Source organism: Mytilus californianus, unplaced genomic scaffold (genome assembly GCF_021869535.1).
Source record: "Mytilus californianus isolate M0D057914Y unplaced genomic scaffold, xbMytCali1.0.p SCAF_2, whole genome shotgun sequence".
NCBI lineage: Eukaryota > Metazoa > Mollusca > Bivalvia > Mytilida > Mytilidae > Mytilus > Mytilus californianus.
The window spans coordinates 20,979,882-20,996,321 of NW_026262668.1; the positions used below are offsets into that span (position 1 = coordinate 20,979,882).

The 16,440-nt window shown below is 34.8% G+C and overlaps 1 protein-coding gene across 3 annotated transcripts in view; it reads left to right on the forward strand.

Annotated features, from left to right (window-relative positions):
• The first annotated feature begins 9,486 nt into the window (after positions 1-9,486).
• Positions 9,487-16,440, forward strand: part of LOC127729459 (uncharacterized) — a 36,763-nt gene continuing 29,809 nt past the window's right edge. The window contains exons 1-4 of one of the 3 annotated variants that reach the window (XM_052237279.1): positions 9,487-9,603; positions 12,053-12,202; positions 12,426-12,620; positions 15,300-16,385. In XM_052237279.1, coding sequence (XP_052093239.1) covers positions 12,447-12,620; positions 15,300-16,385 — 1,260 coding nt within the window. In that variant the 5' untranslated portion in view covers positions 9,487-9,603; positions 12,053-12,202; positions 12,426-12,446. Of the gene's footprint in view, positions 9,604-9,644; positions 9,737-12,052; positions 12,203-12,425; positions 12,621-15,299; positions 16,386-16,440 lie in introns of those variants that run through there. The other 2 variants (XM_052237278.1, XM_052237280.1) reach the window with 2 other exon arrangements.

The following is a 16,440-nucleotide window of genomic DNA, read 5'->3' on the forward strand; positions in this document are numbered from 1 at the left end:
AAGACGATTTAAATCAAATTGGTATCCGGTAATTTTATCTTTCACTTTATAAACTTTGCCAGCTGTAGACAGTAAAATATTTACTATAACTCCTTTTCTAAAATATCCGGTACTGAAAAAATCGGTGCCCTTGTTCATCGCGGGTTTCGGCCGGTACAGCACATTTTGTCCCTCTTCCGGATAATAAGTCATATCTTCCTTTAAACCATCCGCAAATTGTTGTCGAGGGAAATACCTTCATCTGGAATCGTATTCAAATCTATGAGTTCCGCCAACGTTTGCGGCGGCGACGATGTAATATTGCGTTATTCTATTGTGACGTAATTTAAAGATCTGCCATAGATTTGGAGAAAACAAAAATCTGCCATAGATTTGATTTGTTTGACGTTTTTTACGTCACATTTGCCATAGATTAGGAATCTGCCATAGATTTGGAACCCGCCATAGATTTGAGTCCTACATATATAAATAGAAAACATAGATATATATAGATATTGAAAACAACGCCCAAACCTATGATTGCGTTGGATAAAAACCGCAATTTTTATACGTGTACATGCAAAACAAATTTCTTGGTAGAGGGGTCTAATTTAAAATACAGCACAAACAACATTTTCCAAAAGACAAAAAAAGTGAAAAAGTATATTTTTAACGCATTTGGCATATATTTATAGAATAACTAATCGAAAAATTCAAATAGAGAAAAATATTCAAAGAGTGACCGAACAACACATTAATTCACGAATGCGCGAAGCGCATGAGTTAATTATCAGTGTTGTTCGGTCACGAGTTGAATATTTTTCGATATTTGAATTCTTTGATTAGTTATTCTTTTTATTACATTGGCAAATGGCTTTTTTAATGAAGTTAATGTAGAAAATGTAAGGAACTATATCTTTTTTCTACGCATTCACAATTTGTTTTGATCCGACGTTATCGACGTCTTGATAACGCCTATTGTTGTATGACGTCAGAGAGTGAACTAACCACGTTTATTTCACATGTGAAATTATCGGTTTTTATTTGAAAATTTGGAAACGTTATAAATCTCTCCTCAATAAAACTATTGATTGATTAAGACATAAACTGCAATCTATTTCCAAACATGATATTGATGTGAAACTAAATCTGAAATTCAATTGACGTAAATTACTAATTTGTTATTCTCATATCTATAGGGTATACACTTAAAGACTAAAGACTAAATTATGGATATATTACTAGTAATTAAATCATTAATTGAAAACCATAGTGATTTGACAAATAAGTACTTTTTCGTCAAATAATTGCAGATTTGGTTTCACGTCAAAGGTCATCTTTGGAAATATAGAGTTTGAATATCACTTTGGTATCTTCCGCTTCTCTAGCTATTTACGTCAATGAAGTTTAGATTTAGTTTCACATTAATTTCATGGTTGGAATTAAAGGTCGCCGTGATGGCGGCCGTAAAATTATCGAAGGGATAATTTCAACTTCGCCACTTGGAAATCTTGGAGAGCCAATAGTATATCAAAGGATAGCTTTGTTTAAGAGCATGGCAACTAAAAGCGCCTAAACATTACAACCAAAGAATCCCATGTCTACTATGAACCTACACAATAAAATCGATTATAAAACATGCAAAATGTGGGATACATAATACACATCGTAAATATAACTGTTTATATACATGAATAATTATTTTCCAAACATGATATTGATATACACATTGCTATTTGTACAGAGTAATATCAATGTCATTCTAAATATGAAACTTAATCTGATTAAGTCAGGATATTGGACAAGGAATGCTAATATATAGCATTAATAAAACCTGTTTTACCATTGCATTACCATAATTTCTTTAATGTGAAACAAACAATTAGGAAAATAACGAAATTGACGAGAACGGTTAAAACGTCCATTTAAAAAATAGGAAATGTGGTATGAATGAAAGTGAGTCAAAAATCCACCAGAATATAAATGACGTGGATGTAAGCAACTATAACGTTACCTGACGGCCCCCAGCAATAGGCAAAACCCGTACCGTATAGTCAGCTATAAAATCACCTGACGGCCCCCAACAATGAGTAAAACCCGTACCGTATAGTCAGCTATAAAATCACCTGACGGCCCCCAGCAATGAGCAAAACCCGTACCGTATAGTCAGCTATAAAATCACCTGACGGCCCCCAGCAATGAGCAAAACCCGTACCGTATAGTCAGCTATAAAATCACCTGACGGCCCCCAGCAATGAGCAAAACCCGTACCGTATAGTCAGCTATAAAATCACCTGACGGCCCCCAGCAATGAGCAAAACCCGTACCGTATAGTCAGCTATAAAATCACCTGACGGCCCCCAGCAATGAGCAAAACCCGTACCGTATAGTCAGCTATAAAATCACCTGACGGCCCCCAGCAATGAGCAAAACCCGTACCGTATAGTCAGCTATAAAATCACCTGACGGCCCCCAGCAATGAGCAAAACCCGTACCGTATAGTCAGCTATAAAATCACCTGACGGCCCCCAACAATGAGTAAAACCCGTACCGTATAGTCAGCTATAAAATCACCTGACGGCCCCCAGCAATGAGCAAAACCCGTACCGTATAGTCAGCTATAAAATCACCTGACGGCCCCCAGCAATGAGCAAAACCCGTACCGTATAGTCAGCTATAAAATCACCTGACGGCCCCCAACAATGAGTAAAACCCGTACCGTATTGTCAGCTATAAAATCACCTGACGGCCCCCAACAATGAGCAAAACCCGTACCGTATTGTCAGCTATAAAATCACCTGACGACCCCCAGCAATGAGCAAAACCCGTACCGTATTGTCAGCTATAAAATCACCTGACGACCCCCAGCAATGAGCAAAACCCGTACCGTATAGTCAGCTATAAAATCACCTGACGGCCCCCAACAATGAGCAAAACCCGTACCGTATAGTCAGCTATAAAATCACCTGACGGCCCCCAACAATGAGCAAAACCCGTACCGTATTGTCAGCTATAAAAGTACACTGCATGACAAAGTGTGAAACAGTTCAAGCAATAAACCAATGGCCGCATTTATAACAACAACAAAATCAACAAAATCAACTATGACGGACAATAACCAACCACTGAATGACAAGTTGGTATACAGAGATATTTTCCGTTACAACTCAAAAATTATCAATACTTTAAGATGCTGAAAGTGTTTTCAAATGAAGTTGAGAAGCCAACTGAGAAACTAACATAACCTTTAAACGTGGACTTACAGAGGGTTAATATATGAAGCTAGCTTTCTATTTAGAGAGACACATCAATACCTCTCAGAACAATCTGCTAACCCAAAATAACTGATAGTGAGTACATGATACATGCATGATATATATATATATATATATATATATATATATATATATATATATATAAATAAAAAACAACAGTATATTTGACGTATATATACGAGTTTCAGTTTTGTACAAGTTGTAAATATTTTTGTAAAAGTTTTTGCGACCCTCACCCTTAACATAGCTTGATAAAACAGGCACATTGGCTTTGGTTGGTATTATCACTGTCATATAAATAAGAGATTGAAGATACAACGGGGCATTCGAAAATCAATTTCAATAAAAACAGAAAACATCATGGCAAAAAATAAAATCGACCAAATGAAAAAAAAAAAAAAGACAACACATTATATAGAAAAACTAAAGACTGTGCAACAAGAACCCAATCAAAAACCGGGGGTGAACTCAGGTGATCCGGAAGGGTAAGCAGTTCCTGTTCCGTATATGGCATATCTGCATGAGTATATACTACAGCCTTATAAAACACACGCCATATTAACCAACGCTGGACACTTTATCTGAATGGATCAACACTTTTCAGTCATGTATGAAGCTCGAGGTTGTAGAGGTCTTCGCGACACATATGTTGTTGTTCCTGCAGACAGAAGCCACTAACAATGTGGTTTATATTTGCAAAAATCGTTACTTGGAATGTGTAACTAAAGAACTTTGAATTCACAGCAAAACTGGAAATCGCACATATACCTCTACATAATTCATGAAAGTGGAGATTTAAGAAAATCACAAACCCGTCCTTCTCTTAAAAACAGTAGAAAGGACGATGAAAATCCCCCGTCTTTATGTTGGATACCTAAACTTCGCAAAAACCCTAATAGAGAACGATATATAACCGAGTCATCAAGATGTTCGTCTTAACATCATTCCAAAATTCTTACCAAATGTTTTCTACATTTAAAGACGACCTTCAGAAACATTGTAATGAGTTATATTTAACCAGTGGTGATAATCAGATGTTGATTTTAGAAAATTCTAAAGATCCCCTCCAAAATCTTCAGTTTCAATCTTTACAGTCTTTTTGTAGGAAGCTATTGGACCATTAGTTCCAAGTGGTGAAGTTGAAATCATCCCATCGAAAAATTTACGGACGCCATCACGAGTTGGTTGACCGTTATGGAATATCTGTTTCACAGATGACGACGGATATGTACCAATTGTGGTAAGCACAACCCCGCCATCTTATCCTCGAATGTAACCTTCCGAAATAGACTTATCACCTGGTTTGTTCTTACATGAACAACACGACAGGTGCCACATGTGGAGCAGGATCTGATACCCTTCCGGAGTACTGAGATCACCGCTGGGTTTTTTGGTGGGGTTCGTGTTGCACAGTCTTTAGTTTCCTATGTTGTGTTTTGTCTACTTTTGTTTGTCATTTCGTCGTTTTTTCGTTTTTTGTCTTGGCATTGTCAGTTCTCTTTCGACTTATGAGTTTGAACATTCCTTTGGGTATCTTTCGCCTCTCTTTTACAGTTTTGCATTAATGTCAAGACTTTAGTAGGCTTGCCAATGATACAATTTTCCACCAGAAACCATATGAGGTAACTATAGGTCACCGTATGGCCTTCAATAATGGGAGAAAACAATACAGCATAGGAAACTATAAAAGTACCCGATGTGACAAATGTAAAACAATTCAAACCCGAAAACTAACGGCCTTATCAATATACAAACCAATAGCGAAAAACAATATGATATACAACAGGAAACGACAACTAATGAATTAAATTACTGTTCTCGGGGCTAAATAAAATGATGAGACTACATCGTCTCATTAAACAGAGCTTTTTCTATGAAAATCTGAATCGTAGATAAAAATAACTTGTTTTATGTCATGAAACATTTTACTTTGGGAAGAAATACACCGATTCAAACAACAAATTCACCGAATTTGGTAAGTTTGGTAAATTGATATTACAACAGAAAATCGGATAATGCCAGTGGATACTTATTGTGCAACCCTACTGGTCGACATTGTGTTTGTACTGATTTGAAGGATAATTCATACAGGACCTTCTTGAATACAAAAAAGGAACATCGTGCAAAGTTCCATAATTTCGCTTCCAAATTTATTGATGATGTCTTGTCACTCAATTACCCAATTTTCAGTTAGTGCTTGCATGCATTTCATTTATCTCCCTATGAACTTGAAATTTAAAATACTATCGACACTAAAATGTAGGCTTCCTGTTATGAAGAAGAACAACTGAAATCGACAATACATAAGGTTTATGGTAACCATGCAGAATCTGCCGATTGTGTCCTATTCCCGATTGTAACTGATCTGCCATGTTACCGATTGTGTCCTATTCCCGATTGTAACTGATCTGCAATGTTACCGATTGTGTCCTATTCCCGATTGTAACTGATCTGCAATGTTACCGATTGTGTCCAATTCCCGAATGTAACTGATCCGATTGTAACTGATCTGCAATGTTACCGACTGTGTCCTATTCCCGATTGTAACTGATCCGATTGTAACTGATCTGCCATGTTGCCGATTGTTTCCTATTCCCGATTGTAACTGATCTGCAATGTTACCGATTGTGTCCTATTCCCGATTGTAACTGATCTGCAATGTTACCGATTGTGTCCTATTCCCGATTGTAACTGATCTGCAATGTTACCGCTTTTGTCCTATTCCCGATTGTAACTGATCTGCAATGTTACCGATTGTGTCCAATTCCCGATTGTAACTGATCCGATTGTAACTGATCTGCAATGTTACCGATTGTGTCCTATTCCCGATTGTAACTGATCCGATTGTAACTGATCTGCCATGTTGCCGATTGTTTCCTATTCCCGATTGTAACTGATCTGCAATGTTACCGATTGTGTCCTATTCCCGATTGTAACTGATCCGATTGTTACTGATCTGCCATGTTACCGATTGTGTCCTATTCCCGATTGTAACTGATCTGCCATGTTGCCGATTGTGTCCTATTCCCGATTGTAACTGATCTGCCATGTTGCCGATTGTGTCCAATTCCCGATTGTAACTGATCTGCAATGTTACCGATTGTGTCCTATTCTCGATTGTAACTGATCTGCCATGTTGCCGATTGTGTCCAATTCCCGATTGTAACTGATCTGCAATGTTACCGATTGTGTCCTATTCCCGATTGTAACTGATCCGATTGTAACTGATCTGCCATGTTGCCGATTGTTTCCTATTCCCGATTGTAACTGATCTGCAATGTTACCGATTGTGTCCTATTCCCGATTGTAACTGATCCGATTGTTACTGATCTGCCATGCTACCGATTGTGTCCTATTCCCGATTGTAACTGATCTGCCATGTTGCCGATTGTGTCCTATTCCCGATTGTAACTGATCTGCCATGTTGCCGATTGTGTCCAATTCCCGATTGTAACTGATCTGCAATGTTACCGATTGTGTCCAATTCCCGATTGTAACTGATCTGGGGTAGAAGATCCCTAGCATCCGAAAAATTCAATGTTTTGGTAACAGTTAATTCATAATTAAGATATCAATGAAAATTCATGTCAACACAGAAGTGCTGACTACTGGGCTGGTTATAGATTATAGATACTAGATACAAAAAAAAAACAGATTTATTTTGTTTGGCTTCTTTCATATAAATATGAAGGAGTATGCAACACCCTGGTTTTTTTCGTTTAAAATGTTTTACAATAAGAAAACATTGATTGGTTTATTGGTGTTTAACGCCACTTTCAACGCTATTGTGCTATTTCGTGCACTTTTGTAAATATAGACAATATAATTTCCAATAGGAACTCCTTTTACGGATAAAACTGTGCCACTTGTACTATGAAGTTTCGTAAAAAAACATATCCCAGAATGGAAAGTTCATATGCACTAACTATTTTTTTTTCAAAGCCTTTGGTCAAATCATAGGGCTGTGTGGCATATTTTCAACATTTATATGCCTCGAACTTTTAAGAGTTTAAACTTATACTAAAATTCTGTACTACCCCTCCCTTCACGTTTGGGGTCTCAGAATTTAATTTGGCCGCTATCCAGGTAAATTTCCAAGTTGTGTCTCTATGAGATGAAACATATAGAGATCATATCTGGGAACCAGTAGGTAAACAAAACAATTATATATATCTGGTTTGTGAAACAGCTGTATTTACAAAGTGTAACCTGTAGTTAACGTTATATTATCAATAGGAAAAGACCATATAACTCTGAGGGGTAAAATATTATGAATATTCTGATTGAGAGTTTTAGCAATTAAATTTAATGCAAAATTCTTCCAAAACAATTTTATTCAGGCGTGATTATTGTTTCTTTTCTTATCATCATATATAACATGTCCTTAATTTATAGACCAGTAATTACATGTAGTCATGGTAACCAATTATGGTATATATCAACTATCATACAAGTAGGAGGTTTAGCTAGCTACAAAACCAGGTTTCATCCACCATTTTCTTCGGAAAATGCCTGTACCAAGTCCGGAAACTGACAGATGTTATCCGTTGTTTGATGTAGTCAAGCGTTAGGCTTTGGATGTTTAGATGGACTTCCCCTTTTTGAATGGACGTATTAACACTTGTATGCAAATTTATCTGCCATCATTTAAAGTCAAACACGTTCCCGAAAAATATTGCATCACAAAGTAAAATATTTGACGTCAGAAGGTTATTTGGAGACAGATCTAGGATCACCGATTATTAGAGGCAATTCAGTTTAATAGTTAATACCACAAAGTACGTCTTTTAACCTTAGAGTTCGGTATTGTTGTTATAACACATTTTGCAATAAAATATTCATATTCGTTTACTATTACGTATATTTCCAAACGTGATAATCATATTGACGTAAAACTATAAAATTTGAACTAAATGGAATAGTTATGGTAAGTCATTAAACAGTTATGCGACATGCAAAATGAAAATTTTCTGAGTAAAACGAATAAAAATTTGAAAATCTGTACTAAAAGAGAGGATTAAAATATCAAGTACCAGTACATTGCATGCCATGTGAATAGCATTAACAAAATCAAAAGAGGCGTTGGTCGTAAAATGATTATAACATAACTATAAATATTTATTCATATAAGATTCAAATATAAAACAAATACCACTAAAAGTGGTCCAAGTAAACTGAAGCATTAATTGCAGATGAAATCAAGCCCTTTTATCAGTAAAGAAGTGAATCAGATTTGATTTCATTTGAAACAACATTACCTGAAACGTAGGCTAATAAAAAAGAAAGAAATCATCGGAATACGTAGATCTATCAAGTTATACCTTTGTACTTCAGAATGCAATTTGAAATTCATTAACCCATTTTAGTTAAGATGAACGCTCAAGTCTAAAGTAATATTCTCTCTCTCTCTCTCTCTCTCTCTCTCTCTCTCTCTCTCTCTCTCTCTCTCTCTCTCTCTCTCTCTCTCAGAGTAAGAGATCAATCACTTTGATCCTAGAATTTCTGACTCTTAGTATAGTCATGGTTTTGTAGCTGTTATAAAATATTTGATACACTTTTATAAGTTAGTAATGTAATTTACTAAATCTACCAAATTTTTAATTTAAAATTATTTCTTTTTTTCAAATGGTAAAACACGTACTTTAAGGGCAATGACTCCTTTGAAGAGTCAACTGAAAGTTTTGATGTAAAAATACAGAAGTAGATCTGAACATTCTGAGAATTTCAACCCATGTCATCTTTTCTCCTTTCTATAGCGGTTTCTAAGGTGATAGACAAAACTTGAGTTTTACACCTAAGTTCTATTTATATCAATGTCGGTCGTGTTGGATGGAAAACTGGATCATCGGACATATTTTTGTTAAAACTAGATACACCAAAGATGAGCGTAAAGTTAATAGACAGCGGACGACGACCGCCACGTGATGAGCATAGCTCACTTGACCCTTTGGGAAAAAGGGACGGAATGAAAGCAAAAGGGAAGAATTTTTATTTCCTTAAGAAATACATGGGGTAATGAAATGGATTATTTAGCCTTTTGTAGAGTCGAAACACAACTAATCTTTTTCGAAATATACATGATGTTTCGAGTTCATCCTCCTCTCCTCCACCTATGAGCGCGCCAAAAATCTCTATGAGAAAAAGCTACCAAACGAAACAAAAAGGACCCCCTTGCCCCCCTCCATGCGCGCATAATAAATCACAAATACGTTTAACAGACATCAGAGAATACTTAGGTTTGACAATAAGAACTCTCATAAAACCGTAAAATGTCTAATACTGCTGTAAGGGGGCTTAACAACGGTTAGTTCATTGGCTGTATGTAAAAGAACCGGGTTAACTTATTTTTGTAAGTTCAATAATTTTAAAATCGGGAATTTTAAAACCCTAATAAACCTGTTTTAATGTATAACGCGGAAGTTAAAATTTACACTCTTGTGACTATGTAAGTGTGTTTGTAATACAATGTGAACTCAATGCAGGTAAGGATTTAATTTATCATATTTACAATAATTTAATCTATAAACTGTAACCATCTGTACAAAGATGGGGTTTCAAATTCACAAGGAGAATCATTATATACATATGTAGAAATGGATAAACAGGGGTATATGTCGATTAGACAACAACCAACTTTACGACATAAATAACATAACGAGTTCAAGAGGTCAATATAGACACAATGCTACTATCATCTACTCTGATATATCTATATACTTCAAAGTAAGAATCTTAACTGACGTATTTGATAAAACTAATTTAGATTGATCCAGGTAAATATTTTTTGACGGGTCAAGACGGAATCTTATTAATATCAGACATTCATTTTCTCATCTTTTTTTGCCGAAAAAACGTTAAAACAGACAGAATAGGCATAAATATCTAATCTTGTTTCATTGGTCGATGGCTGTTACGTCCAGTGGGAAATATTACATATACATACATATTCGTGATGAGATATCCTGTTTAGTACCTGACACACAGAATAGTTGTGAGCGCCAAGTTCAGTGCATCTAGTCTGTATAAATAGGATCAAATAGGGAATAAAAATGACAGTGAAAGGAAACTTAGAAAAGATCCAATTTAAACATGGCTGGTCCTTACAAAAATTGTTTAAGACTTCCCTTCAGTATAGTGTTTTACTTCTTATCAAACACAATTTTTAAATCAGACTTGGATCTCTCATTTTAACTTTTTTTCTATCTCGCTATTCAATTCAGGCAAAGTTGACTACAGACAGTCAATCAATTTAGAATATACAAAGATATATAGTTACTCGACCTTAAAGAGATCATCATCATTATACTAAATACACGTTGCAAGTTTCGGTTCCAATTGAACTACTGTTTTATCCTAAAGAGATTTTATTCTTAACAATAATTGTCGAGAAAAAATCACACTGTCCATTTGGTCCAGTTTTGACCAACAATAACAAAAATTCAAGAGAAAATGTGTCGGTTGCTTTGGGGTTTACATGTTATATTGACTTGTAGTTAAAGCCAGTAATCATTGGTTATACCTGGTAAGATATGTCTAACAAACAATGTACACAAGGACTTTGACATTTCGTCAGTTATTATGCTGTGAAGAAATCATTTCATTCAAAGAATACATGTGTGTATTCATGACATATATATATATATGGTGTACAAAAACCTTTGCACCTTTTGTTTGCGGTATATCATCTTTTCCGCAAGTTTATTGTTTTCTGTTTAGTATTAAATTTATAATTAAGATCCATTTATTACATCGGTGATCCGTTTATTTGGCAATCGCCAATGGCAGTCAGCAGGGTTTAAGAACATTTGTTGTTCGACCTGTTAGTCAAATGCATTTAGTTAAAATATACTTTTTCACTTTTTTTGGTCTTTTGGAAAATGTTGTTTGTGCTGTATTTAGACCCCTCTAACAAGACATTTGTTTTGCATGCACACGTATAAAAATTGCAGTTTTTATCCAACACAATCATAGGTATGAACGTTGTTTTCAATTTAGACTTGTTTATATATATATATATATATATATATATATATATATATATATATATATATATATATTATGTACATTGGTGGAAAATATAAAATGTATATGTTCGAGCTTTAGAAGCAGGACGAAAAGCGAGGCTCGCCCAGCTTTTCTCCTGTTTCGTAGCGAGTAAAAATACATTTTATATTTCCAACAATGTACATACATTGTTTTTATCTTGCAATTTACACCCAGCACTTGAAGCTTTAGTTGTTTAAATCTAGGACTTTTATAGTCAATATATGACCCCAAAATGAACTGTTAAGCAAAAAGAAATATCCACCATTATGGCAATAAAAAACAACAGTGAAAACACCATCATTTGAGATTTCTTTTTTTATTCGTTTTTAACAAACATTTAACCAGTTAATTCCAGTATCTTAATTTTCTAATGTAGGATATTCTTCCGTCTTATTTTATGTTTAAATAACATGGAACGTTTCATTTCAAAACTGTAGTATGTTAAATTGTATTGACTTGTTCATTTTTTTTATTATGTCGTTTGATGTTTTGTGTCGTTGGGATGTTGTCTCAATGGGAATTCTAAATACATCCAGGCAAGGATAACTAAAATTCATTATGATCTGATCCAAGTTCGTGTGAAAATCCGTACGCGGCAATAGTTTTTTTGTTGACACCTGTTGTTTCAATTGACCGGTGTGAATGTGTAAATGACAACATATAGTTGACTTTCTTGTCTATTCGGCGTCAATGACTACCCTTATTATAAACTTAAAACACAGTTTTGTATTTTTGTATTTCATTTATTTCAGACTAATGGTTACAAGGTTGACATATGTTTTTCCTGCAGATTGAGATTTTAGATATACATGTAAGACGTGTCCTTTGTGGCTCTGAATGATATTGACATATAAGTAATGATGTTACTCCTGTAGGTGTGAAGCTTGGTGTAGGTAACATGGGTAAGTTGATATGCTTTATGAGATAAAATCAAATAATATATCATAATAATGATTTTAAAACTGTAATGATCATGTAAATGTTTTTCAATTTTTGAATCCCTCCTTGATGTTCGTATGCTTACTAATAACTAATATTTCCATTCAATCAGAAAACTTAAACTTTCAAATACAATTTGTGTAAAAAATATACATGTGATACTTTAAAAGCAAACTGTTATTACAGATTATTCGATGAATTAGTAGCATGTTTATAACGGAGGACATTGGCGAACCTGGCAGCGAGGACGATGGAAGACTACCTTTTATTGGTAGATTCCGGGAACGCGAGGAAATAAAGACATGCTTTAAGAAAAGAAAAAATCGTATTGTACAGATATCCGGTGCACCATGTATTGGTAAACAGAGACTAATCCAACAGGTGCGTGATATTTAATTGGAACTCTTTTTCACCACTCACCACAACACCAGTATGACCTGTTGCAAATATATGTCGTGTTACTAGCTAATTTGAATTTAAACTACATGACTGGTGTCACTGGTGGAGATCAGTCTAAGTTATTGATAGGATTCTTGTTACTCATTATTTTATTGTCGAGAAGCATTTTGTTGATTGAACTTGTGTATTTTTGCCATTTGTCCATGACGTTGTCTGTCATACCTTGACCTAAAGGGTTTTCTATCTCCTTATTTTCTTAATATCTGTCTTTTCCTTTCTACTCGAAATCATACCGATTATAATCAAGAATAGTGTCCTGCAAACGTATTATTCATCTATGTTGAATCGTTTAGGACTATTAGTATAGAAACATATGGGATCCCCATAATGAATTATAAAAGTTGGAAGCAGCAGACACAGAAAATGCTGAAAAACCAATTATTGAAAAAAGGAGCAGGGCAAGCAAAAACTGTAAGTCGATGAAAGCTTGAGACAGACAACACCAGCACCAAACGAAGAACAAAGAAAAGAATGAAATTAAAACAACAGTCAGACAACAGTCTTAAAAACGACACACAAAAAACCAAACTAAAGATAGAACGACATAAACCCAACCAAAAACGTTTTTGGTCCGAATTATTTTAGGTTTTCCCTTACCAGAGCATGTTCTATGCAAGATGCGAGGTATCTTTTTTTTACCTTTACTCGCAGTACATGTAGAACTAAAGATTTTCACTTATCTGTAACGGGCTTAGTCTTTTCATTTTATAAAACAGATCTTGTATATCAAATTCCGATAAAAAGTGTGAAGATTTAATCTAAAAAATAACTTGATTTTAGTGTAATGGCACTTTACAGATAGAAATCTGAAACTGACTGCATGATCATTGAGTAGAATAGAAATTTTTGTATCACAATATATAATCGGATTATTATTCCCCAGCTTTCGAAAACATGCAGTATATCGTGATTTGGGAGTCCGTCCGTCTGTCCGCTCGTTCGTCCTTCTGTCTCACTTTTGTATCCGCGAATGCTCCTTAACCATTTAGCATAATTTTGTGAAAACCTTACAAAATCCTACTCGCATGATGTGCTTTCCATCTTTTATTCATCGGAATGATTTTTGGGGGTTACTTTAGGGTGACATGGACACAGAATTCGTCATATTTGCATACTGTAGTAAACATTGTATCTTCTTCTTTTAAACTCCTGATCATAATTCAATGAAACTTTCTCAGAATCTTAACTAAATAATGCCACTCCTACTTTAATTTTTGTCCGAATATTTTTGGGGTTTCCCTTATCAAAGCATAGATTCTTCACCATATAATGCACCTCCTATTTTGTTTTTGCATTTATTTCGGGTTTCTCCTAACATAACCATTGACTTCGCAAGGTACGGAGGTATTATTTTGTGAACTCTGCTCGTAGTACTTTAGTTACTAAAAGATTTGGACTGATCTTTACCTGCCTAAGTCTTGTCATCCATATAGCAGATCGTGTATCTTAAATTCCGATATGTGTGAAAATTTAAGTAAAGAATAGCTGTATTATAGTATTATGGCACATTAGTGATATACATCTGAAGCTTAATGTATGCACATTGAGCAGTTTACGAAAATATTTATCACAATTTATGATCGGATTAGGAAAGTTCAAGGACTATCATTTAATATTCATTTACCTTACTAAAAAAGTATAACAAAAATACTGAACTCCAAAGTAAATTTGAAAAGAGGAAGTCCATAAAAACTTACAATATCAAACGCTATCAATCAACGGAACAAGTGAAAAACAACTGTCATATTCCTGACTTGGTACAGGCATTTTCCTAAGAAAAGAACTAGGATAGTGCATAAGGTGTTTGCTAATACAAATTTGACACACAAAGGATTCCGCAACTTTTCACCGGTAACACTGAATAAAGATATACTGGCCTAATAAACAAACAAAAAGTCAACAAAACACTTAACAGAAAACATGAGATTGATCACGAACCAAACCAAAACATGGGGGAACTCACATTCCTATCCACACGAACCAAACTAAAACATGAGGGAACTCACATTCCTATCCACACGAACCAAACCAAAACATGGGGGAACTCACATTCCTATCCACACAAACCAAACCAAAACATGGGAGAACTCACATTCCTATCCTGCCATACAAATGATACTCTTTGTTGGAAAAAACGATGGTGATTATTCTGTAGCGGATTTCAAAATTTCTCTCATATAACCCTACGACATTATCAAATATTTCTAAAAAGACAAAAATACAAGGCTCAATGTACATTTTCAGAAAGCTATTTCAAAGCCAATTCTAACAAATAAATGAACCATGTGTATTCAGACTATCAATAGAATAACATAATACATAAAAATCGAGGTATTGACCAAAAAACATTTTTATTTCATGTTTTTATCGTAAATTTTATTCTTCAGCACTTTTTTGAAATTGGCCCTTCTGTGAAAAAATTTCAGGGGAAATTGGCCCTACCTCTTTCAATCAGTTCACATCCAATAGATTCAGTGTAAATACGTCATTAACAGTCAGAGAAAAGCATGGCCTTGTGCATTGTCAAAATACATGTATGAATATTAGTATTTATTGATTGTTCTACAATTTGAAATATCTCTTCTGTTCGTTTTATTTTAGATTTGTGAAGAATTAGACGACGAAAATGAAAAGGAAAAAAATAGTAATCTTCATATTGGACAAATTTCATGTAAATATATACGTTCATGGGAGAACTTTTTAGAACATGTAATCGATTCACTGCCAGAAGATGGGTTTTCTGAATCCGCAAAACTCAGTGAAAACCAAATAATCCGAGTTATCAAATCTCACACAAAACCGAACAATTATGTGCTTTTGACGTTTACAAAGCTTGATAATTTTATATTTGACAAAGAAATCAATGTAGCATTGGAAAAGTTTTCGGATATGTGTTCTAAAATCTTACGGTGCTCATCGAATACCTTCTTGTTGTTAAGTAGTGAAATACGTTTGAATATAAATGTGGGTTATAAAGTACGTTATGTTTCCCTTCTCAGATTACCAGAACCGGAAGCTATATCGTTATTGCGTAAAGCAGCTCCAGATACAGATTTCGCAGATACAGAAAGAGAAATAGTGAATGGGTGTCACTGTACTCCTGGTTTGGTCTTAGAAGCAGCCAGTATTTTAATGCACCCAGACTACATAATCAAACCTAAATACTTAGCTAACTTACTCTGCGACCCAAAAAATGCATTAGATTTGTTCTCATCCAATTTAGTAGCTCAGAACGAACACTTGAGAGTGAAAGTACAAAAGCTTCTGGAAAGACTTCCATCCAGTCTGCAATCATCAGTTCACGATTTAACGTTGCTCCAGGGGTCATTTTCAAAAGAGGCATTACAAGCTGTCTTAGGTCATAAAAAGTCATATGAAACAACCCTTCAGATTATACCTCTGAGAGACTCTTCCGTCCTGGAGTTTGACAAAGAAACCCATTTGTTTTCGATGAATCCATTACTCAGGGCTTGTATTGATGAGAGTCCGAATTTTTCAACTTCCGATCTCGTAAGACTGAGATTTGTTAAGTTTTTTGTTGACCTCATGGTAACTGTTGACAGTAAATTGTATAAAGATTCTCATAAAAGTGTAGTAGAATATTTCCATCACGATTATGCCAATATGAAGCAGCTGTTACAGCAGGCTATACACTGTACAGAGGATATTTTTACAGTTCTGATGAAAGTAAGTGTAATCATTGTCGTAATCATCTGCAGTGCATTCTGATACCATCACTATT